The sequence below is a fragment of the Carassius auratus genome, chromosome 9 (assembly GCF_003368295.1).
Source record: "Carassius auratus strain Wakin chromosome 9, ASM336829v1, whole genome shotgun sequence".
Classification (NCBI taxonomy): domain Eukaryota; kingdom Metazoa; phylum Chordata; class Actinopteri; order Cypriniformes; family Cyprinidae; genus Carassius; species Carassius auratus.
The window spans coordinates 10,092,957-10,119,811 of record NC_039251.1 but is presented as its reverse complement, the minus strand read 5'-3'; the positions used below and the strand labels follow the sequence as shown (position 1 = coordinate 10,119,811).

The window sequence follows — 26,855 nt, the reverse complement described above, 5'->3', positions numbered from 1 at the left end:
AGGGTTCAGAACCTTGCAGCCTGTCCTGCAAAACATACCATCATCACTGTGGTTATTAGAGCAGACTGCTGCAGTAACTCCCATTCATTATGGCTGAATAAAGAAGAGCAAGGACAATGAAGGGAAACGGCGCACGATGCAAGTCCAGGGCCTGCGTGCTGAGACGCTCAGAGTAAATATTTAAAGAGGACTCTTGGCAAGATTGTGTAATTGAGATCCGATGCATACTCGTGAATCACAGAAAGCAATCACGTCGCCAATTATGGCCTGGGTTCTCATGTAGTTTGTGCCGATGGTGCTCTCAGCGCTATTACACACAGGTCAGGCTCTCCGCAGGCAGTTTGTACACCAAAAAAATCCTGCAAATGTATTCAATGCTCAGCAACCCTTTGTCTAAATTGAAAGGTAGCCCTTCACAGTGCCTCGTTTTCTCAGGAGGTCTTCCTTAACCCGTTTTCTTTCTCTCGCTGCATCTCTCTTTCTTCTCTTTCCCTTGGTGAAGCTCACATTTATTACAGGCTTGTGACAGTGACGGTGTTTATCATGCCCTGGCTCTGGTCCAGCTGTCAGATTCACTGTGGGGCTGTTTTTTTATTGGTGTTGTGTCAGAGAATGTCTTGCAGACAGCCTCGCAGCCGTCACAAGACACCCGTCTTTCACACGAAACGGAAAAGAAACGCTCCAGGAGGTGGTATACTAAAAGTCAACATTGAAATATTTTGTATAATTTTTTTTTTCACATTTCTGGTCTTATTTTGAATGAATTATAGGTATGTGCTATTTTAAAGTTAGAAAGTATCTTTGTTTTCTTACATAAATAGTGACCCCCACCACCTTTTTTACTCTAAGCAGTGTAGGCTGCTGGATAATGTTTCATTAAGATTACTGTGGCCATTTTTTTTTTTTTTTTTTTTTTTTTTTTTTTAATGTTTTTCATGAGAAATGTCACAAAATAATACAAATCGGTTTTGAATATATATATATATATATATATATATATATATGTATATAGGCCTTATTGTTACTTTTTCCTTTGTGTGTTTAGTTTACATAGTTTGGATAATTTATTATGCTTTCAGCTACCAATGAGAGTGCAATACTTTCTTGTCTAACATATTTTGCCATATATAAATGTTATTTGCATACTTTCCCCAAAAAATACAGATCTATAATACAAAACACAATATATAGCTTTCTAACCATGTCTTATTCCTCACTGTTAAAAAATAAGTGGCCGGAATAGTGAAGAATTCTGCAGGTTTTGTTCAACTTGTTTGTTGCAATAGTGCGGTCGACAGTGTTGTGTAATCTGTCTTTTTTGTTGATAAAGGAGATGGGAGGGCAGTCATTTCCTTTGACTGGAGCTGCAGACATTACTCCTATTGTGTCAGCGCTCACAAAGAGGTGAAATGGCCTGAGCCGTATCTATCCATAGTCTGCGATAACCCGTGCACAGTCTCTGAGACTGGTCTGTTTATTTCTGCAGATCAGTATTAGTGCTTTGACTGTTCTTGGTTGAAGCTATAATTTTTAAACTTCTTCAAAAAAAATTTTTTTTAATGCATGAATAAACCATTTTGTTAATGACCCATTAAAACACTTCAGATCTGTGTCAGTTTAACTTTTAAACCAGGCTAATTGTGCAGGGTTTCCATAAAACCAGTTACTTTAGTATTCTCTCATACAACCCACCAATTAGCTGTGTTTTTTTTGGGAAAAGTTATGCCAGACCTGTCTTTTTTTATTTTGGAATTGCAAATGTAACACTGTTATTGCATTAGATGTCCAAAGCATGTGTCTGTGTGTACATACACCAGACATGTCTCTTGGATTCTTGTGTCCGCCCTGCCTATTAATGGTGCATGATCCTCCCCAACCCCCACCCCACCGAGGGCCATCGCTCCATCCCCCCCGCATGATAAGACAGGAGAGTCATGTCATGGTTCGACCGTTTGGCCTGGTCTTTAGATAAACAAAACCATAGCACCTCACTCTGTGACTGTGATAACCAGAGCACGCACACACACACACACACACACACACACACTGCTGTTCTCCAGCGCCATTGCATCCACTGTGCTACCATACACGTCTGCTAACATGGTTGCGTTCACACATGCTGTGTTTCACAGATTTGTTGGGATGTGTAAAGACATGTTGTGCCTTATCATGAGGGTTTTGTGAACCTGTTTGAGAGCTGAAAATGAATATGCGTCTCATTCAGGCTCGTTAAAGGCATTTATTAGTTATTACAAATACTTGATCACGCTGCTTTAATCATATATGTGGGTATCCGAGAGGGTCCTTCTGTGGTGTTTGCTCTCAAAACCAGCCCCCCATTTGCTGTGTCTCCCATGGAGACGTAACCTTGTTATGCCATTACCGCTGCACTATAGCCCCCATGACGCTTGGACTCTCTGGGGCCGTGTATTATGATGCCTGCCGCTGGCTGCTGCTGGGTTATTTGCACCGTGGTGACATGAAATTGACTCCCATTCAGCTGCTTTCACAATTATCTTTAGTGTAGACTTAAAACGCGCAGTAAAGCTCAGTGAGAGCTGCACTGTTAATTTTCCTTAATGGCTGGTGTTTTGGATGAAAGATGATGAATAATGAGCAGTTTTGAGGAATAAATTGTGTAGTAAATAATGTATTAAATCTGTAAAGATGCAAAAACTAAGTCTCAAACCCAAAGAGATATTCTTTATAAAATTTAAGACTTTTCCACACATTCCTACCCCCCCCCTCCCACTCCACACACACACACACACACACACTCAAGTCATGGTGTCGGAAGATTTGCATAACACTGCCCAAATCTTTGCGCAAAGAAAGAAGCTATAACTTTTATTCTAGCTGTAATATTTTCGCTGCTGCCACCATGTCGCAGAGACAATGTGCGTTTCCAAAGTGGTCTAACATTTCTGTCACACATTGAGGTATGTGGCCAATCACAACACATTGGATAGCTGGCCAATCAGAGCACACCTTGCTTTTCAGAGGAATGAGCTTCAGAAAGGGGTGCAGAGAGGAGCAAGAATAATGTAGTGTATCACCTTAAACTGCGTGAAAACATTGTATTATGCCAAATACACAAACTAATGTTATTTTTATAACCCTTTAAAAAATAGTAATAGCAGGAATACTGTGAAATATTATTACGATGTAAAATTTCTTTTTTTCTTTTAATAAATTGAAGTTTTTAGCATCGTTACTCCAGTCCTTCAGTGTTGCACAATCCTTCAGAAATCGTTCTGATATGTTGATTTTGTTTTTATTATCTATTTTGAAAACACCCCCCCCACCCCCGATGAATAGAAAGTTCAAAATAGATTTATTTGAAATAGAAATATTTAGTTATATTACAAATTTCTTTAATGTCTCTCTTGACCATTTTAATGCCCTCTTGCTGCATAAAAAAGCCCCCAAACATTTAAATGTTAGTGTACTGTACTGGATAGCAAGTTTTGATAATGAATTGCACTCTTCTAATGTTTACATTTTCCCTCATATATACCATTGAGAAATTTGATTCATTTGATTGAATCGGTTTGTTTATACAGAGTCCCTGTGGGTCAATCTTTATATCAAAGTGCTGCTATTCAATTTTCAGTTTTGTTAGCTTCTTCTTTTTTAAGGTTTTGTAGTTTAACAACTATTTCGAAAGGGTTAGCTTGACTGTAGGGGCCTTAAGTGTACGAGTAGCTTAAGGAGCTATTGTTAATAAATGTTCAGAGCGACATTAATGAGCAATATAAAAAGAAAGAAATTGTATGAGTTATTACTTTCACTTGTAGTGTAAATTAACTCTGCCAGAAATCAACTTTCGCCCCATTTCTCAGATTAGGCGCCTTTCATCTTCCTGTGGTGTTCGGGTTTCCCCTGCTTACACTGGAGAAACAAATCCTGAGGTTTTTAACGTGTGTGTGTGTGTGTGTTTCTAATGCTGTCTTGTGACATAAAACAGCCTCTGGTTTAGTAAGAACTATTTCAGACAGCTGCAGTAAGTCTGCTAACTCGTCCTTATTTGAAGGCAGCAAATATTTAGCCAAATTCTTATCAGATTTCTTGATGCAAAGTCACAACAACTTAGTTCATTGAGGCTGTTCATTGCTTTACTTATTTTAGTCTTGCAGATTGTGAAATTGGTTTGTTTTATGGAAGAAACCAGTTTTGAAACAACGTGAGTAAATGAGGACAGTTTCCATTTTTGGGGGTGAAATATTTTGTTTAAGGATAATCTTGTTCGAAAGCTTTTTTTAGTCTTGAGGCTTTTAAGTTGGAGCTTTCAATTGGATTTGAATATCAAGTCAGGACTGTTGCTTAAGCTTCAAAAAATAAATCCTCCTGTCGAATAAGCAAATGTTTTTATTTCCAGAGTTTTGTTCAGCTGACTGAATGTCTCATAGACTGGCACACCATTTACATCGAGTGTGCGCATGTGTGTGTTTGTTGGACAAAAGTGAGCCTGGGGTCCCAAAAAAGTGTCCTGTCATGGAGATGTCCTACAAAACACCACTGGTATTCAGACAGGTTTCTATATTTGCGCTATGCTGTCAGTGAACCATTAGCACATGTTCATACTGGTGGAGTGTCACCTGATCATAACTGTTTTATACTTAATTTATAGCATTTGCTTATTTGTACTGAGCTGATTTTAAAGGAACAATTCACCCCCCTCAACCCAAAAAAAAAAAACAAAAAAAAAAACAAAGAAACCTGTCATCAATTTCTCACCCATATGTTGTTCTTTTTATTTTTCTCCAGTGGATCGTAAAAGGAGATGTTTAGCAGAAAGTCTAAGTTGCACTTTTAGATCTGTGTTATTTAAATTTTTTTATATACTATTATAGTATTTATTAATAGTTGGAATTTGCTTTTCATTAATTTTTAAATTCATTTTAAAATTGTAATAGTTATTTTTTTATATTTCTATTTAGCATTATATTTATTTCAGTTTTAGTACTTTTAGTGTAGCACTTTTGCTATTACACAACCCTAGTAGTGTAATAGCAAAAGTGCTGAAATTAATATAAATGCATTTAATTATGAATTAACTGAACAGGAAATTATTAACCAAATAATTAACCAAACATATTTGAAAATGGACAGTGTTCAAATTTAGCATTTGGGAAAGTAATACTTCCCAAGCAAGTATGGGCATTGTAGATGATGGTAATCCTAAAATGGCTGGATACTGGTTGACGCACCAGTGTGCTTTTGTTACAAGTGAATTCTTGTCTTGCACGTCATGTCCATGTGCTGCCCAACGTCCTTTTACTGACCTTCTAATGGTCATTTCTCTCAAAAGTGGCAAGCGTTTTTATCATTTGGCAAACTCTTATCTGATTGACTGACTGTACTCTTGTCTATTGCAGGGTTTCCCAAACTTTTTTGTTGTATTATAAAATATTTTCTTGAAGTACCCACAGAGATTTTAAATTAATATTTCAACCTTTTTTAGAAACCCCATGCATTTTCGGAGTTTGTGAACCACAGTTTGGAAAACCAAGGGCTATTGGCAACTTATGGAGAGTTGAGAAATGGCAGTTTTCATAGAAACTGAGTTGTTTTATACAAGATAATACAATATGTGCTTTTGAAGAAGACTTACAAAGTAAATTTTTCAAAGTGCATGAAATATTTGAAGCAAGTAATCTAGATTTCCTGAGAAGTACTGTAAGTTCTTGATTTTTATGCCTTTTTTCTGTGCAGACAGTCGTTTAACGCTGCTGAATCATTATTTGGAGGCATTTCTGTCATGCAAGTCTGTGGTTTTGGTATCAAATACTTCAGATGCATCTATTTCTAAATGACGTGTAAAAACAAAAGGAACTGCGATTTACTTATTCTTCACCTTCTTGTTGTCAAAGGCCTGGCTTCACAAGCCTTCTCTCCTCTACATTAAAACACTAACACTGTTACACTGGTGTCCAGATCTCTCATCCTGACATACTTATGTTTCCTGTAGCCTAAATGAGCTTAACTAAAAATTTCTTTAACATAAGAATGGCTCCATCGGTGCCATTTTACCTCAAAGTTAATTCAGCGGCTCTTAATGGGTGTCATATCTCATAATCCACTATTAAAAAATCCCATGGCATTACAGATCCCATGGCAACAAGTCTCAGCTGAGGGAGCTCAAAGCATGACGTTGGTAATGTCTTCTCTCACTTTTCTTCTCCTTTGCTGGATGGAAGCGTTGTTGTTTTTAGTCAGCTTGTTTAGTGATCTGCTGATTTCATGATTGTGAGATCTTTGGCTGGCGGTGGGCTTGACGTGTTCAGCGGGGAGAAGCTGCCTTTAAACGCACCGCTGGAGCAGGACGTGTCCTGTAAGCCCATGAAACCACATGGGCCTGCCGTGTCATAAACCGCTACGGCATCTTGTGCAGATGACATTAAGTCCTCACTCATGAAGCATGTGGATCTTTTGCATGCTACAAGAGAGGGCTGAGTCGGATATGCTGTCAACTGCTAGAGATTTTTTGCTATACGGTTTATATACAGTTGAAGTCCGAAGTTTACATACACCTTGCAGAATAAAAGGGATCATACAAAATGCATGTTATTGTTTATTTAGGACTGACCTGAATAAGATATTTCATGAGTCCTTTATTTGTCCTGAACAGTTAAACTGCCTGCTGTTCTTCAGAACAATCCTTCAGGTCCCAAAAAATCTTTGGTTTTCCAGCATTTTTATGTATTTGAACCCTTTCCAACAATGACTGTATTTACATTTAATCATTTAGCAGAGGCTTTTATCCAAAGCGACTTACAAATGAGAACAACAGAAGCATTCAGGTCAACAAGAGAACAACAACAGACAAGAAAAGGAAAAGTGCTGGTGTTAGTTGGTTAAGTGCTGTCGAAAAAGATGAGTCTTTAGATGTTTCTTTGAAAATGTGTAAAGACTCAGTTGAGATTGGGAGGTCATTCCACCAGCTGGACACAGTCCAGGAAAAGGTCCTTGAGAGTGATTTTGAACTTCTTTGGGATGGCACCACAAGGCGTCGTTCACTTGCAGAGCGCAAACTTCTGGAGGGCACATAAGATTTATCCAGTGAGTTTAGATATGTTGGTGCCGTGCCAGTGGTCGTCTTCTAGGCAAGCATCAGTACCTTGAATTTGATGCAAGTGGCTACTGGTAGCGAGTGTAACCTGATGACCTTTTTTTTGGCTCACTGAAGGCAACCCTCGCTGCTGTGTTCTTTATCAATTGCAGAGGCTTGATGGTACATGCAGGAAGACCCGCCAGGAGAGCATTACAATATGACTGTATGATTTTGAGATCTATCTTTCCACACTGAGGACAACTGAAGGACTCATATGCAACTATTACAGAAGGTTTAAACGCTCACTGATGCTTCAGAAGAACAAAATATTATTGTGATATTCCATTACTGTGATTTATAATGATATATCCTCCTGTGATATAAGTCTGTGGTCATACTGCCAACCCCATTATGAGGTCATGCTGACAGATCACTTTACAATAAGTGCTAATGCGTGTAGGCCATTTGCAGTCATTCCTCCCCCCCCCCACTCAAAGTTGTGTGGTTGCATGCTCTGAACATGACTCTGACATGGACTGTATGTGGTTAGTGCTTAAAAGCTGCTGTAAATATTGCAAGGTGTAGAAAACCACTTCCTGTAGCAAGTGCATCATAATAGAGGTGATACCTCTCGCTCAGGGGTCTCGGGTGTTTATTACAGATGTTATCCTGAATCAGACCTGCATGCTGGGGGATGCATAATAATGGGTTTGCTTTTCCTCCATAAAGCACAGAATTACAGTAATCACCATTTGAGTAATTGCATTTTGGGCTCATTGTAGCTTCACAATGGAGAAGTCTTTATTCAGAAATATTTGAGGAATGCCTTGAAATGAAAATCCTCCTTTTTGGTAAAAAATAATAATAATAAAAATAAAACATTTAATTAACAGATCAGTACTGGGCATGTTGTACTTTAGGTATTGGCAGGGGAATGTTTTAATTTCTGATTTCAGTTATTTTGTTAAAACTAATAATTCACTGTAAATATTTAGGGTGCTGTAATTCATCTGCAGGAAAGTGCGTAATACTTTGCATTAGGGTTGTGCTGATAGACGATAGTATCATGTATCGAAGATAGTCAAAGATATCGACATAAGCAGATTTCTCTGTTGATGATCAAGACGATATTAATGTATTAGATTATATTAATAAGAACTATTATTTTTATTAGGCTGCTTATTATAATTCAGCTATCAAACTGCCCAGCTATTTCACTTCAGCACCGCATTTTATGTGAACACAGAAGGATTAGGGCCTAGGATAACTCATTAAATCCATGAAATGAAAGAGACCGAAAACAAGGAGGTGGTGTCCCACACATTTAATGGCTGCTACACGACAACGCGCTCTTCTCATACATGAGAGATTAACTCTTTCTTGGCATTACAAATAAAGTAAAGACAAAATAACAAGGCGGCGGCAGAGCGAATTTCTCAATAGTGGTTCTCACGTAGTCCTTCTCTTAAAGACTGATCACTTAACTTATAACACACACTATGTGGTGATGATGTAAAAGGACTACATGAGAACCACTATGGATAAGTTCACTCTGCCGCCTTATTATTTTCTTGCACACCGCACTATAATGTGATGCATGCAAAATACATACTTTTTTGCCGTTACAAAGTCTCCATCAACAAACAGACATACATTGTCTGCAGATATAAGGTATTTCATTGCACTTTAACAAGTAATTTGAACGGCCTATATACGTGTAATATTTCAAACGAGCCCTCACTGAGTTTAAAGCCACAGTTATGTTAGAATGCATCTCATTCTTGTTTCTGTGGCCGTGCGTCAGTCTCGTCATGAGGTGCGCGATCCGGAGTGCTGTATGACTGATGCATCATTTCAATTCAGCCTTACTCCAAATATATAAACTTACCTGTTTTAAATACTTTATATTCAACGTATTCGTTTATGTTGAATATTAGTGTTTAACTGCTGGACTTTAAATTAAATCTACTATTGATTTTCACCATTGACTGATTCTGCAGCACATTTAGACTGATAACTTCCGTGCGCAGATGCGGCAAATCTGTCACAGGACGCGTGATATGACAGTTGCGTCCGACTATATATGAACTAGCTGTTTTAAATACAGTATTTTTATATTTAACGTTATTTTATCAGTATGTTTGAAAGTATATTTTTTCGAATATTGGTGATTTCCATAGGCTCTCTCTCTCGCGCACCTGCGCGGTTTAAAACACCAGAACAAAGTGTCTCTCTCTTGCTCCACCCATGCACGATAAGGTTGTGCATCATCAATCTCACGGGGTGACGATTTGAAAAATGACCATATCGCCCAACACTACGTTGCATCCTGAATGATCTGTTATGTATAACTGCATTTGACTTTTGACGAGTTTTTGCATGCTGGGACATGTAGATTTATTGAATATATATATATATATATATATATATATATATATATATATATATATATATATATATATATATATGTTATATTCAGCATAATTTCCGATATAAAATTAACTATCTGCATTATCAATGTTGCAATGATTTTAATGCACTTTTTATATGGCTGTGAAGATGAAGTCAGTGTGAAATGTAAATTGTAATCACCTTTTCTTCTGTATTGTGAGGTATATCCAAAAACAGCCAGTTTTTGAATGAAAATAATGCATTGCACGGAGTAGGGGAATTTTGAATAAAGATTATGAGGGTACATAAAAAAAAAAAATACACAAAAAAAAAAAAAAACTGTGGATAAATGTATTTAATTTTCTTTTAGTAAAAATACATGTCAAATGTTCATTACTATTTACTGGTATTGATGCATAGAAATAAAAAAAATTCTGTATTATCCCTAGCGTTCATTTAATAATGATATGGACAACATAAAAATCATGTTTCACTTCCTGCATTAAAGAGTTTTTTTTTTTTTTTTTTTTTTTTTACTGCACTGTGCTATAAAATATATCAGAAACAACCATTCTTTCCAATACATAAATATTAAAAGAGAATTTGATGCTGTTGAGTGTGTTATTATGCTGCTCACTGTCTCTGAAGCGCGGCCTGTAGTCCTGTCATCATGCACTCCCGGACCTCACAATCAGCATCGCAAAGCAAACTCACGCTCTGTGTAATGAATCACTGTCAGCATTCAGCTCAGACAAAACAACTTCATCAAATCACCCACAAGTTCTTAACCAGCATGAGTAATCTTTAGATCTGGCTGAGAGAACTTCACTAACAAAGAGACTTAGGTCTCTGCAGAGCAAAAGTGGGCGTTTATGACTTTGTGGGTGTTTTCAAACTGCTGGGTGTTTCTAAATAATGCAATCAAAATGATCCCCCTTACCTAACCCCACCCCTAAACCTACCGTCACTATGACGTCAGCCAATCAGGTATCATGGTCTTAAAACACCCTGATCTGGTAACTCCCATTACTTTCCTGCAGATACCTATACTTGCTAATAAAGGGAAAGTGGTAGCACTTTATTTTACAGTCCTGTTCCTCATGTACATACTATGTACTTACTATAGTAATTACAATAACTATGTAATAACTAGGTACTAACCCTGAACCTACCCCTAAACCTAACCCTACCCCATGTAGTTACCTTGTATTACCAGAACTTTCTTAGATAAATACACTGTAAGTACACTATAAGTACATGTTAGTACACGTACTGTAAAATAAAGTGCAACCGGGAAAGTTTACCCAAACATTTAAATTCTGTTATCATTTACTCTTCCTCAAGCATGAGGTTCAGTCTTGTGTGGAACAAAAAGATTTGCTGGTAGCTTTTGTGCATTCTTGCGGTACGCATTCGTACCAAATTGAAAGACCCATACCAAATTTTGGTATGAATGTGTTTTCTGTTACACCCCTAATATGAATAAATCCAGCATCTGATTTAAATTGTTTCACCTCACTTTTTAAAAGTGCAATGGACCGCAGCTTCTCCCTAATCCTCTTTCTTATCCCTATATAGCATTGCCTGATCTGTACGTTGAGTGGAGTGTGCATTGCTTGGCTCATTCCACTTCCTGTCTCTCTACGTAGTAGAGGGCAACCCAGCCAGCACGCTGCTTATCTGAGCTGTCAGCCTTCATCAATCTGCTCTACATCATCATCATCACAGGCAGATGCAGCAGGCTGACGCTCCCCCTATTGATGTTTCAACACAGGTTTATTTATACACGCAGGCCATATTGACTTGGGCTTATTTTTGCCATAGTTGCTTTTCATGCTGAGCAGAGAGAGGCAGCACTCTGTCAATGCACTTCAGACCATGGAAATCAATAGGCCTTTCTCCACCAATAGCAAGGATTCCAGGGCACACAACATTGGTATTGGTGCCAACCAAACAACTTGCGTGTGTGTGTGTGTGTGTGTGTGTGTGTATATACAGGTGCATCTCAATAAATTGGAATGTTGTGGAAAAGTTCATTTATTTCAGTAATTCATTCAACTCAAATTGTGAAACTCGTGTATTAAATTCCATGCACACAGACTGAAGTAGTTGAAGTCTTTGATTCTTTTAATTGTGATGATTTTGGCTCACATTTAACAAGAACCCACCAATTCACTATCTCACTATCTCAACAAATTTGAATATGGTGACATGCCAATCAACTCAAAACACCTGCAAAGGTTTCCTGAGCCTTCAAAATGGTCTCTCAGTTTGGTTCCCTAGGTTACACAATCATGGGGAAAACTGCTGATCTGACAGTTGTCCTGAAGACAATCATTGACACCCTTCACAAGGAGCAACCAACATTCATTGCCAAAAAAGCTGGCTGTTCACAGAGTGCTGTATCCAAGCATGTTAACAGAAAGTTGAGTGGAAGGAAAAACTGTGGAATAAAAAGATACACAACCAACCGAGAGAACTGCAAACCTTATGAAGATTGTCAAGCAAAATTGATTCAAGAATGGACTGAGGCTGGGGTCAAGGCATTGGTCTTAAAAAGTATTCTAATTTGTTGATGGAGTGAATTCGGGTGTTTTTGTTAAATGTGAGCCAAAATTTTCACAATTAAAAGAACCAAAGACTTAAACTACTTTGTTCTGTGTGCATTTAATTTATTTAATACACAAGTTTCAAAATCGGAGTTGAATTACTGAAATAAATTAACTTTTCCAAGACATTCTAATTTATTGAGATGGACCGGTGTGTGATATAAAATATGTGTTTACAGTGTGTATGTTGTTTACATAATACATTTTAAAAAATACATCGAAATTCTGAATGGATTTTAAGAATGTTACTAACATGATTGTTGCACCTGTCTTCAGAAAATATAAGTTTATTCCTTCACCTTCATAATTGGATTGCTCTCGCTAAAGCTGACATATTATAAAATGTGTCAGTCGGTATTGATATTTTTTTCCCCATTTATGTTCATTATGTTCTTTTCCCTACATTCATTTTCTTTGAGCAGTTTTTCATTTGCTCATTGATGTGAAACAATGCATCTACCAGTAAATAATGTACGCCGATAAAGAGGGAATTTAAACTCAGTCATGGTCTGAATGAAAGATTGCTGCTACATCTGAAAAGCATTGCTATTTACATTCACAGCTGATTAGATTACAGACCAACCATCAGTGTGCGTTCTGTCTTAGTGAAACGCTGAGGGTATCTCATCAATTCCAACTGAACAGTTTAGCAAGTACAGTGCTGCATTTCAATAACCTGCTTTAAATCAATGTCTGCAGGAGTAGTGTTGAAAGAGAGTAATATCTCATGCTTTCTGCTTGTTAAATAGACCACCAGAGTGATATAATGTGTGTGTGTGTATACAGGGTGTCAGCGTAGTTTACACATATATTTGATGTTGCAGGATGTTTGTGAGTTTATGTGATTGTTACACCTCTTTTGAGAAGCATCTCTCAGATAAGCTCCATCTTTTATCTTTAAGATGTTTCTTTTTTTTTCATTCAACTACAGCAGAATAATTGTATTATTTTAAGGTGTTTTTCCAGTGCAGTGTGAATTGACGGATATGGTGTTACACTTTTAATTCTGTCAGATTCAGGTTAATGCCACTCCATTTGAAAGCAGGTGATGGCAATTTTGCGGTAATCAAGAAACAAGATTTACTGACTAGATGCGCATGATCATATCATTAGATATATCGCCCAGCCCATAGATCTGAATATATGCAAAGGCAAGTGAGAGAGAGTAAAGAAAAAAAAAAGATCTTTTAAATAAAGACTTAAATTATAGTCTGTTCCTCAACATTATCCCTTCATATAGCTCCAGAGGAAAGCAAAAGCTTTAAGAAACATCCCACACAATTCCTCAGCAGTGAATTAGCATATGAACAAGCACTTATCCTCCAAAGAGGATCGTGTTTATAACACCATGAATATGTGAAATGAAAATGATGGAGGTGTTGGTAAAAATGATATTTATCTGGTAGCAATGTTTATCCTCTTCCTAATGTATTTTCTTGGAATTAGTTATTTATATATATATATTCCTGACTTAGCAGTGAAGTTGTTGTCAGGCTCTGTGCCCAATGCAACTGTTGTGTTCTTCAGTCTCTTGTTCGTCCGCTGTCCACACTTTAACATAATGCCCCATAGATCATCAGGTCGCAAAGGAGGTCATAAAGAAAAACCCACGACCACAAAGAGGACACTCGTTAGAAGCCTTTTGAGTCATAGCATGACAAATGGTAAACACTGCGGTTTCAGAGACTTTGTGAGCATAGACCGCAAGTCCATTTCAAGTACATTATTTGGGACAAGGCCTCATTGTTATTGCTTGTCATTGAAAATTTGGTCTCATGAAATCAAAATTAACATTTTGTGGCTTTCAGTCCATGTATGTTTGCTTCGAGGAGTTCTAAACAACCTTTCAGAAGTTTGTGGTTAGCAAGATAAAAAAAAAAGAAAAGTTTTTGAAGATTCTTATGCTCAGCATAACTGAGCTCTGAACTAATTGTTCAGAAATACAGTAAAAGTAGTATTGTAAAATATTATTACAATTAAATACACATTTATTTTTAAAATATATTAAAATCAACAATTTAATTCAGAAATTATTAGTAAATTTGCAAACAATTAAAAAAATGTATTGAATGAAATGAAATATTGTAGTAAAATGTTTTTGTACTCAAAATGATCTGTATTTTATTTTGCTACATCACAAAAACAAAAAAATATATTTTGTGTCTCATGATCATTCAGAAACCATTTTTATATTCCAGTCTAATGGAATATTAAACATTTATGCTGCTTAGTATTTTTGGGAAAACTATCACTCATGTTTTTAGGATTCTCTGATGAATAGAGCATTTATTTGAAATTTGAACATTTGGTAACATTACACTGCAAAAATAAAAATAAAACCTTACTAAAATGTTTGTTTTGGTTTCCTTTTTGTTACTCCATTGTTCTAAGCAAAAACTCAATTTTGGGATGTTTATTTTCTGAAACCAAGACTTTTTACTTGTAGGTCACGGATTATGGAAAGTGAAACATAAATCTATAGGGGTGGTTGGAATTATTCACGCACTTTAAAATATTAATCTGAAGCTTATTTCTTTTCAGATTCTTACAGCTTTATCATAATAGGCTGTATATTAACTCATTGGGAGAAAACTGGTAGTTCTATGTATGTATGTCTCCCATATAGTCAAAATGGCATAATCGATAACACCCTGTGGATATTCGACCATGAGATTGGTAGTCAAATCAGGCTCCTCGAATCAAAGCATAGATTCGTCGACTAATCCCTACAGTGTATGAATATCTTTAGTGTCGTTTTTGATCAATTTATTGCTTCCTTGTTAAATAAAAGTATAAACTTTTAAAAGATGACCCTAAACTTGGTAGGGTATTTGCTAGAGTACTTATAAACATTGCTAAGTTAAACTTTTGAAGAAATAACTAAAATATGGCTCAATTGTTGGTATAAACAAAAATATCATTGGGCGTCTAATCAAAATAAGAATTTTGTCCCAGAATAAGAAATTATCTCCCCCAAATAATGCATGCCTCTAACTAGCAATAAAAAGTGGTTGAGAGGTAAACAAAAACCTAAGAAAGGAGGCAAGCCAATCCATACGTCACCGGCTTGCCTGCCATGAATAGGCTATATATCAGGGGTGGCGAACGTCGGTCGTGGAGAGCCGCAGCCCTACAGAAGGCGTTTCTCAATGTCAAGGATACTTCCTTGGCAGGACTGATACTTCCAAGTCACTTCCTTCAGAGGCTAGGCAAGACTCCTCTTTAGCATTCGGAGAACAGGTAAATGGAACTGGCTAGCAAGTGCACGTAATTGCGTCATTACATCAGTGAAAAGGTCCGTTTGAATAATGCTGTGAATGGTATCGTTAAATTACTTTGGACAACTTAACTAGTTATTTATAAAAGAAATGCCGATGACGCAACCAAGCTAACAATAGTTAAATGACCGGTCTGGTTCAGTTAACCATTTGTACTTGTATAATTTACAATATCAATATGGTAGTAATTTGTACTGGCATGTAAACGTTAAACTTAACTTATATTTACTACAGTTATAACAAATGTTTGGTAACATAAATAAAAACCGTTAACGCTACGACATTTTAATTTTTGAACAAGATAGCAAAGCTGCGCACATAGGATTGTTAATGATTTGAGAGCGCGAAGGATACACATATGCAACCTTTCCTGTGTATGGGATAATTTTCGAATTAAGGACTCAGTCCTTGGTTGAAATTCCGAGGATCCTCGACATTGGAACAGTCCTTCGACGGATGTCGATGACCTAGCATCCTCGAAATACTGGCTTCCGAGGATCCTTCCTTGACATTGAGAAACACCTAGAGTTTTGCTTCAACCCTAATCAAACACACCTGAAAAAGCCAATCAAGGTCTAAAGGGTTACTAGAGAGCTACCAGCATGTGAGTTTTAATTAGGGTTGGAGCTGAACTCTGCATGGCTGCGGCTCTCCATGACACCTTCACTATATATGAACACTTAATATAAAACTGTTTCTCAATACTGTTTTTTTTTTCTGTTTTTGTAGCATACTGATGTTGGCAAGTGACATTTTTCTGTTTGATTCTCTTCTCTTTTGCTCTTTGTATGGTAATAAATGGCCCTGAATTTGACATTTTAAGAGTTTAAATTATAGTTATTCCTATAATGTCATCATAATTACAGGGCTGACCATGACTTTATTCCAATTGTCAGATAAATAACTGAGTGGGATACTGGCAGGCAGTTGATTATAGTTGTGTATGCCAGCAGGAGCGGAGGAACGGGGGATTGATAGCTGAAAGAGAAAGTATAAAGCCCAGGCCCAGAGGTTAGCGCATTAATTGTGGCCAATTTTAAAATCAGCATCAGGTCATTGACTCTGCTGCTGAATATTACATGACATGTCTGTGTGTGTTCACTGGGAAATTTAATGTTGAGCGGCAGCTGATTTTTTTTTTTTTAGGGCATGTAAAGCGAGTATGGTTTTATTAATGATCCTTTTGAATTGCTAACATAATTTCGCTATGCCCTTCTGTAAAGTGTGAGAGCATATATTTGAATGGTTGTTTCCAAACTGTAATGCATCATATGGTAATTTATGAGAATGAAGAGGATTTTTGTTGTTGTTGTTGCTGCTGTTAAATTGATTTATTGTGCAGTGGCTTAGCGGTTCACGCATGCACAGATTTTCCCAATTTCTGATATTACTGTTATTACAATGAACCTATATCTCCGGTGAGCTCTTAAAACAGGTTTTGATGTTTTTGAAGTATGTGCATTCTTACGGTTTCTGACTCTTAGCAATCATTTTACATCAAGTACACATTTCGATATTTACGTTCAATGTTAAGTCCCTTTTGTAGTGAATTTGTCTTCTTCATGTAAAGTTGGGAACCAAGAACTGATTCTTATTCCAAACCATATACGTTTTTCGTATGAATGACCATTTATAACATTCATTTATGTGTGGCTAGATCTGTGCATTTTCTGAGTTTTTACAGTGGTGTTATAAAATGATAAAAACCTATCATATTTTCTGTTTAAATGTATAACAAACTTTAAACTTTTGGTAACTTTTGGTGCTCTCTTGATCAAACTCTTGATGGCAAAGTGTTGTATTTTATTTTATTTTATTTTAGGTTAGATTTTTTGTAACCCTTCAGTTTAGGGACCAATTCTCACTATTATCTAGTCACTTATTAGCATGCCTGTTATTAGCATATTGGCTGTTTATTAGTACTTATAAAGCACATATTCTGCATGAGCATATTATACATCTCTGATCCTACCCAAAACCTAAACCTAACAATGACCTTGCTGACTATTAATAAGGAGCAAATTATGAGTTTGAGGGAAAAGGTTGAAGTAAATGGTTTATTAATAGTGAAAATTGGATCTTATTATAAAGTGTGTCAGTTTATTTTGTAATACAGGAACAATTTATCAGTGGTTTCTTTGAGTGTACAAAAGCAGGAGTTTCTCAGGTAGACTTTTGATATAATTTCCTATAAAACCACCATGCTTTGTGACTCCATTGTCCAGTGCTTTGCTTGCCCTCACCATCTTTCTGGGTTATCTGAAATGATGGACGGAGATTGATAAATGGTATATGTTTACTCTTAGGTTAACTTAATTAGCTTCTCAGGACTATCCCCTGTGTAATCCGCTACACCCGGAGCTCTTCTCAGACAAGCCGATAGACTGGTGAGCCGGCAGGCTTCGATTCCCCAGCCACAGCGGTAACTTAATATCATAAAGGCTTGCTCCTTTCAAGAGAGTGTGTAAGAATTTGAACGGAAGCTTGTTTTGTTAAATGGTAGGAGTATGCTCTGAAGCGTTAAAGGATAACAAGTCCTTGCTTGGTCATTAAAGCAGTCTCTGCAGAGAGAAATGTGTGCTACAGGAAGTGGGCGAACTGCAAACACATTTGAGGTGATTATAGTGTGTGTGCGCCTCGAGGGAGCGCTGGATTACACAATACCCAAGCCCAGAGCCCATCGCAGCGGTGGCAGAGCTGCCTACCATCGAGCCGCTGGATTATTGAGGTCGCCCCTGTTTTTCAGCAGGATTACTGCCTGAAATTCACCGCTAACATACTTTCCGGGTTATATAACATCGACACATGGTATTTGTTGTAATTGCATCATAAATGTGGGTATTATCGTAGGTGGACCTGCTTTAGGTTTCCCCTGAAACCCCTACGAATAATAGGAAATTTACACTGAATTTGAGAAAAGCTGGGTTTGACACAGTTGACTTTGTTTCGATTTATTATTACTAGGGCTAACAGTCGATTTAAAATTTTTAATCAAATTAATTACACATTTCCATTTAATTTAGCTAATTCATTGCAAATTAAAATTTATTTAGAAAATTCCCACAAAAGATTTTTTAAAGTAGTAGACATTACGAATTGTAGCTTTAGAAATATTTGATTAAAAAAAAAAATATATTACACACAAACATTTAGGCTACAATGGCCTAAAAAACTATGGAACATAAAAGAAGATAATTTGAGAAACATCTCAGTATGTTTGTTCATACAGTGAAAGTCATTGGTAACCAGAAACAGCTTTGTTACCAACAGTCTTCAAAATGCCTTGCTTTATATTCCACAAAAGAAAGGTTTTAAATGAGGGTGAGTAAATAATGACAGAATTAAAATGGGTGAACTGTCCCTTTCATGTTGTTTTTATTATTAATTAATTAATTAATTAATTAAATGATATTCTAAACAAACTAAATCAAACGTTCAAACGTAAACTGTTCACACTATGAATGGGCTACTGAATCATTGGTTCACACGATTTGTTCAAAACGCGGATTTATTCAGAAACTAAACAACTGTGTTGCTTGAAGACGCACAACAATTCTGATATGGCATTAAAGGTAATTATGTTCTCTGCAAAATTGAGCAAAAACACAATATTGTGTTTAAAATATCACACAATATCAACTTCTTGTTTACTGAACTGAAATTCGGGACAAACAGCACTCAGGTGAGATTGCTCTCGCTGCTCCTCTGATTGCTTATATCAGACAAAAACACATACAGGGCTTCTTTGGAACAATATATTGAATTTTAGGGCATAACTGCATTTATGGAGTCATATTTGTCAACAGTCAACTGTATGAAATGAAAGATGATGTACAGGTTTGGGGGCGGGCCAGTGTGTTAACTGCATGATATTAGTGTGTTATAAATAATTAAGTTCATGTGTTAAAAAAACCAGATCGCCTGACAGGGAGTGAAACTCTCAAGTGCTCTGTCAGAGAGTGTTCGCAAGTGAAAATGTATCTGAGCTAAACATATACTTGGCCTCCAACTCACATACTGGTGAGTAAAATCTGATAATTTATTAGCCATTGGCTAATATTAAACATCATTTAGTAACCAGAATGAAGATTTAGTCGCATATGCAAGTGATTTGCACGCAATGTAGAGGGTTGTTTTTTTTCTGCAATTAGGCTAACTATGGATGATTTCAACAAAATTGTTTACATGTATTTTTCATTGTGGCGCAGGATTACTAAAGAATTATTGTGTGGTTGTTCTGATCCGTAATAACTAAACACAACCATATTTGTGACCCAGGAGCACAAAACCAGTATTTAATGTATATTTTACATTTACGAAAAAAATCATTGTATGGGTCAAAACTAAAAAAAAAAAAAATGTTTTGCCAAAAATCATTAGGATATTAAGTAAAGATCATGGTCCATATTTAGTAAATTTTCTACTGTAAATATATCAAAACTTAATTTTTGATTAGTAAAATGCATTAATAAGAATTCATTTGGACATCTTTAAAGGCAATTTTCTCAGTATTTAGATTTATTTGCACCCTCAGATTCCAGATTTTCAAATAGTTGTGTCTCGACAAAATATTGTCCGATCCTAATAAACCATTCATCCATGGAAAGCTTATTTATTCAGCTTTCAGATAATGTATAAATTTAAAAAAAGACACTTAAGACTGGTTTTGTGGTCCAGGGTCACTTTTGGTTATGAATATATACATAAACATAAATATATTATTATAACATAAATACATTATAACATACGTACATATTTAGCACTCTAAAATGGGGCTGACAGAACATTCTGCTGTATTTCGAGCATAATTGAGTTTTATTTTATTTTACTCTGTATTGTTTCTGTGTAGATCTGATCGTTTTATTTTCCCGTCCTTGTACGAATCTCTTGTATTTGCTGGAAACCATGTGGAGGTGATTGTGTGTTTCCGAGAAGCATGTGTCAGCCTTGGTCTCAACAAACACACTGTCCATTTGATTGCCAAGAATTCATCAGAGTCTAGAGGACTCGTTCTGCTATTAACAGTGGCTTTTTTCAATCGTTTGCCACTGTTATGTTCCTGTTAAGAGTTTGCTAAATCTGTTATGAGTGGCTCTTCAACGTCAACATAATTGCTTCACAGTCCAGCAACAAGAGCGCAGGCAGACACTTAAGCATGTATGGTGGTAATACATAGAGCAGCGGCTGCTCATTACTGTGATGCGTCTGTGCATCCACCGTAATGAAGAGGTCATGATCAGCCTGTAAACACATGCAAGTGAATTGACAGATGCAGCAGCAGCAGCCTTTTCCCAAGATTGTCACGAGATTTGGTTTGCCGTCCATGTCAGGCAATTTGCATATTGTAGATTAGCAAAATGCTAAATGTTACACTTCTGTCTGCGTTGGGAAGTGACTTAAAATGTCTCTTTAAAAGCATTGAGAAGTTTTCATTTAATTCATTTAAAGAAATTCATTTAATTGCTTCACTGTCTACTACTACTACTACTGCTACTACTACTACTACAAAAAAAAAAAAAAAAATATATATATATATATATATATATGCATGATACTGATCAAAGGTTTGGTAACAAAGTGCTCAAGTCTGCAATTATTTGATTTTTTTTTTTTTTTTTTTTTTTTAAATAATGAAACATTGCATTTTAAAATAACTTCAATATTTAAATTTCTTTTAAAAGTGTCATTCTTTTCCTTTGGTTAAGCTGATTTTTCTCATTCGAATTGATATAGAATTTATATTATATGTAATATAATATATATTAATATGTAATAAATTTTATATTTCTTTTAAAGTTTGTGTGTGTGTATGTATGTATATATATATATATATATATATATATATATATATATATATATATATATATATATATATATATTTCCATTTAAGCTAATTTTGCTCATTTTAATATAGAATTCATATTAAGAAAGATTTATTATATATCATTGCTGCTTAACATTGTGTAAACATGATAGTTTATTTATTTATTTGTAAATAGAGAGTTCAAAATACGGCATTTATTTTAAATGGAAATCTTTTGTAACATTAAAAAAGTCTTTGCAATAAATATTTTTTGCTAAATGTTTTTAACACTGACATTATATTAAATTATTACAACTTCTAAAAATACGCCTTTAGCTTTTGTTTGGGGTCAGATGATTTTAAATCCAGAAAAAAATTCTCTAAGACATTTGGACGACTAGTCGATTTTGAAATGAAGTAGTTTTTTGAAATGAAGTAGTTTTTCACACCCTTATGATGAGGTTGCACACTTCCTTTTGACTTTTGCTCTGTGGTAACGCTGAAAACCCCTGACAGTGCCGGGGCAAAGCGTTACCCTGGCTCACCTCGCTTTACTAAAAACACCCTACTGACGTCCTAGCAGATTGATGTTCAGAAAAGATTTTTCTATTTCCCTCATTTTTCCCCCTCGTAAGCTACGGTTATATGATTCACTTTAACGTGAGCTAAAGCTTCTCTAAATGTCAGGTTTGTATTTTATGGCAATAAGTGTTGACCAAAGACAGCCCCGCATGTTGTTGTTGTTGGTGTGCTGTTAAATTATCTCTGTAGCAGGTTGCTCTTGCTAAATCTGCCATTTGTTGCTCTTGACTCTCGACTGTATAAAGCATTTTTCCCTCCTCGCTGCTGGGCGAGAGGCAGTCCAATAGTCCCGGATAATTTATCAGGCTCAAAGAATTAAGTAAGCTACATGGCGACAATGAATTGTTCCACTGTGCTGTAATCCTGCCTATTTTTGGCCCTTTACTTTATGGCGAGTTGAGTTTGACAGCCGTCCTCTCTCGCTCTAAAGCACGAGTGTGTAGGCTGGTGACTCGCTGGCAGAGACGAGCGTTTCATCACATGCTAATTGAGCAATAGATGCCGATGATAAGTGCCTGCTTGTTGCTGCGGCTGCTACATTCACCTGTCTCCTCCATTAGAGCATGGTCTCTCTCGCTTCTACACCAGCACAGAATCACAGGAGTGGGCCTTTATTTTTCCTTCATTGCTCTTATTTTCCTCCTTTAGCCATGTTTGTGTGCTTGTCCCTGTTATCTCAGTCTGTCCTTCTCTGTGACCTGTGTTGCAGATATTTAGCTTGCTCTTTAGGTACAACACAATTTGAACCAATTCCAGTTCAGTTCTGTTCAGTTTTACGCAAAAGATGTGTTCATTTGATCAGAAATAAAGTAAAACAGTAATATTGTGAAATATTGCTACAGTCTAAAAAAATATATTGTAATAATACATTTTATTTTTAATGCGCTTTACTTGGACTCAAAGCACTACAGTATACAAGAAGAACATCAATAATAAAATTCAATAAAAATCAATTACATTCTCATTCAATTACAGTAAATGGCTCTAAAAAGATGTGTCTTAAAAGAATTCTTTAAACAATCTAATGTTGGAGAGTTTCTAATTTCCGGCGGTAGAGCATTCCATAGACGTGGTGCTGAAACCGAGAATGCTCGGCTGCCCATAGACTTTAATTTATATCAAGGCTACTGGAGAATGCATGAACTGGAAGAGCACAAGGTGAGAGCTGGTATTTGAGCAGTGACTAAACTGCAGAGATGAGCAGGAGCCGTCCCATGATATATCTTAAGATCAGTGTTTTGAATTCAATACGTGCTTGTATCGGCAGCTTATGTAAATCAGAGAGAACTGGAGAAATATGGTGACGAGTGGTTGTATGTGTCAGTAACCGGGCGGCTGATTTTTGTATGTATTGTAATTTTTAGATGTTTATTTGGGAGACCAAAATAGAGCGCATTGCAGTAATCAATGAACTCTGAAGGATCATGTGACACTAAAGACTGGAGAAATGATGCTGAAAATTCAGTTTTGCATTACATTAATTATATTAAAATAGAATGGTTATTTTAAATTGTAATATTTATTATTATTATTACATTTTAAATAGTTATTTTTAAAGTATTTTTGATTAAATAAATCCAACATTGTCGAGCATGGAAGACTTCGTTCCAAAAAAACATATTTGACCGCTAGTGAAGGTTCTTTCTGACCTGTCAGTAAAATTAGTATAAGAAAGTCAAATAACCGGTTACTTTATTTTTTTGTAAAACATTGTTTTCTCAATTCAGTCAAAATAATTAAAACACAAATTGCTCATTTTATGTTTGGATATTGGTATGCAATGCTTCTGTCAATCAGTCAATGCTCATATTCTCGCAATGGTCAAATACTGGCCAATATTTCAGTCTTTGTGTAAGATGCTCAATCACCTTGGTTTATGTGTGTTTTTTTTTCAGTGCGGGACCCAAGGGTGACAATATCTATGAGTGGAGATCCACCATTCTGGGCCCTCCAGGTTCAGTCTATGAAGGAGGCGTGTTCTTTCTGGATATCACCTTCTCTTCCGATTACCCCTTCAAGCCACCAAAGGTACAGTATGGGAAAACATCTTCCCTTTTTATTCATATGCTTAATCCTGCTTCTAAAGAGCTTCCTTCCTACTTTGGTTTCATACAGCTCTAAACAAAGAGTAAACTCTTAAGACTCTGTTTCAGAACCTAGTAAGCAGTCATGGTTTTACTGCCTATATAGGCTGCTGCCTTCTAAGAGAGAATTCTGACTGACACAGTAGCTTATAAGTGAATGATACATGAAATAATTATGAATGCCTTCGAACTTGGCCAGCAGAAGGCGTCTTTAAGAAGGCAGCATCATCACTCTTTCAGAAGCAGCATAGGCAGCTCATTACGTTTGGCAGCAGGGTCTCAATATAAATGCAAAATCAAATGCATTGGAACATATTTGGAAGTACTTCAGTCTCAGTACATCAAAGCTGTTCTTGAATATGGGGCAGAACATAAAACAGCTGTATCAGCCATTTAATGCTATTCTTCAGAATAGAAGTTCATGACATTTTTAACCTATGAAAGTAAATGGGCATTCAAGCATTGTACTGTATATTCTGAAAGTTATTTACGTCTATTTACTGTGTATTCGGCTGTTTTTAATTCTACATCAACTATTGTTGGATATTTTAAAAAAATTTTGTTGCGTGTCCATATGGCACAATGGTTAAAAATGTTTTCCCAACCACACTTTTCACTTCAATTGCTAGTAAATTCACAAATTAACACCTTGAATTAAACATGAACTTTTAAAGTAGAAAAACTGAAATAGTATTTCCTTGTAAAACATAGTTTTATTTTACAACATCAAAAAATCTTTTTTACAGTGCAAGCTCTGATGCATGTTGTAAAAAGAATATAATAATTACATGAGACAAATATACATAGTAGTACAATAATCCACACATACCGAAGTAATTTTTTTTAAATGTAATTTTATTCTGAAATTAAAATGTTTGTATTTATAAATGTAAAAAAAAATAACTTATATTTCAATCTTTTATCCAGATGGTTAAGGTTTTCTTGCCTTCATTAAAGTTAAAGATGTAGAACAAAGTTTTTCACTGAAAATGTGTCTGCCAGAATAATTTGTAATGGGGAAAAGCTATGAAACTATTATAGTAAAATACAAAGTCGAAGCATTTTCACGAGTAGATGGTTGAACCCTTCGGTGTATGTTTGTTTTGCTATTATTAGTCTCAAGTCGTCACAAAGATTATTTATTAGCTCTACCAAGGACACTCAGGTATTGATTGACCTCGGGTAAAATAACTTAAGGATAATGTGAAGCTGAACGATTATGTTTGTCTGTGTTTTGTGTGCTGCATAAATGAACATACTCCTTCAAGCACTGGCTATTTTCAGCGGAAAGCAATTAGCGAGATGCCGACAGGCAGAGATGTGGTTTACTACGGCTTCAGCTATAAAGGTGAAAGAGTCAACCATGGCATTTCGGATTAATTAGTATCCGAATCTCCGTCCTCAGCATGTTTGGGAATTTGCGCCGTTCCGAGCGGCCCTGCGCCTCAGTCTGGCCCTCATCTCGATCGTCAGTGGCATCTGTAAACAACAAGTTTATATAAAGCTCATGGGCTGGAGGGGGCTCTTTGTTCAGATCAAGCCACTGCAAAGCTCTAATCCACTAATTATGAACAGGATTCATCCTCTGCGGTGGATGCCGGGCCGAGCCGGCGGCCCGCACCCCCTCATTCTTTTGTCACCAGATGAAACGCAGGGCAACTTGGGGGCCGATCTTGCCTACGTTAGTTTGGGCCGGTGCTCTGTGAAGTCTTTGCCCATGGTTTGTGCTCCACTAATCTGTGCTTTTGTGAATGAGTCTGTCTGTGTTTGGGAACAGGGCAGAAAAGACAGAGAGACGGGCGTTTCATCCTAAAAGTCTATCTAGAAATAAGAGTATCGATTAACTCAAGCTGTAAAAGGCTCTAATGCATTGGCTTGTTTACAGAGCAGTTTGGTTGGGTCATAATCTGCATTTAAAAAGAGCTCTTTTTCTCTTATTTTGTGTCTTGTCTCTTTTTTCTCTCTCTCTGTCTGTCTGTCTGTTTAGAAACTTTTAAACCCTACCTGGCTGTCTGCTGCCTACACAGATGCCTTTGTTATGATGCCAAAGGATGATAATTCAGTAAAGATCTGATTATGGCTTTGATTAGCATTCAGATGAATTCAACTATAAACAAGTTCACTTGCTGTCATTTATATCTGAACTAAGGGGGCATTTACATTACATCATGTTCAGCAAAAATGTTTTATACGACAATGATGTTTTGGGATTTTTGAAAACTGATTTCAAAGTTCAAGCTTTTGAAAACAAAACCATTATAATCTCTGTGTAGTCTACAAAAACACGAATTTGTGAAAATATTGAAGTCATGTTCATTCATATTAGGTGTTTGCATAGTGTTTCTGTACAAAGTGATGTTGCCAACAACTGCCCTGGCGTCCATAATGCAATGGAAGGGGATTGTTTTATCAGTGTCCTTGTTTGTATGCAAATCTTATAAAAATGCAAAGGAAAAAAACCTTTCCATATCTAGTTTTAAATTGCATATAATTTTATTGATTCAAATGTTTTATTAATTTATTTAAATATTTATTTATTTATTAAAACATTAATATTCAACTGTTTTTAAGTGTATTAAGTGTATGTCTGTTGCATTAAATATACTATTAATTTTGTTAAACATAATAATACTAGATTAAAATTATTTTATAATTAATAGTACATTTGTAATTTCTTGCAAAAGTCCAAAACTCTGGGGCATGTTTAACACTTTAGCTGCCTTAAAAATTCTAATTTAAGACTCACCCAAAAATTCACAGCACATACAGTGAAATATTGAGTAAAGAAGGAACATTTCTCAATACTTGTTTACTAGTATTGTGCACGTTGCATTAAATAGTAAAAATTGTGCTCTATGTAAAACATTATACTTGTAGTTTATATGTAAAAAAATGCTTAATGTAACGGTTTACATTCAACATTTCTCTCAACTTAAGCATTCTTGGATTAATATGTCTGTGTAAAAAGGAATGCTTGACAAAGGGATGTTCAAAACATTAAATCTTGTATGTTATAGCTATTTTTTTGTGTGTGTTATTTTATATAATATTAGT

General features: G+C 36.0%; 1 protein-coding gene across 1 annotated transcript in view; it reads left to right on the top strand.

The window, feature by feature from the left end:
* The window catches only part of ube2e3 (ubiquitin-conjugating enzyme E2E 3 (UBC4/5 homolog, yeast)), a 39,983-nt gene that overhangs the window by 8,327 nt on the left and 4,801 nt on the right, over positions 1–26,855 (top strand). Inside the window, exon 4 of the mRNA XM_026271287.1 lies at positions 23,613–23,745. Within this exon, the coding sequence (XP_026127072.1) occupies positions 23,613–23,745 (133 nt within the window). The remainder of the gene's footprint in view (positions 1–23,612; positions 23,746–26,855) is intronic.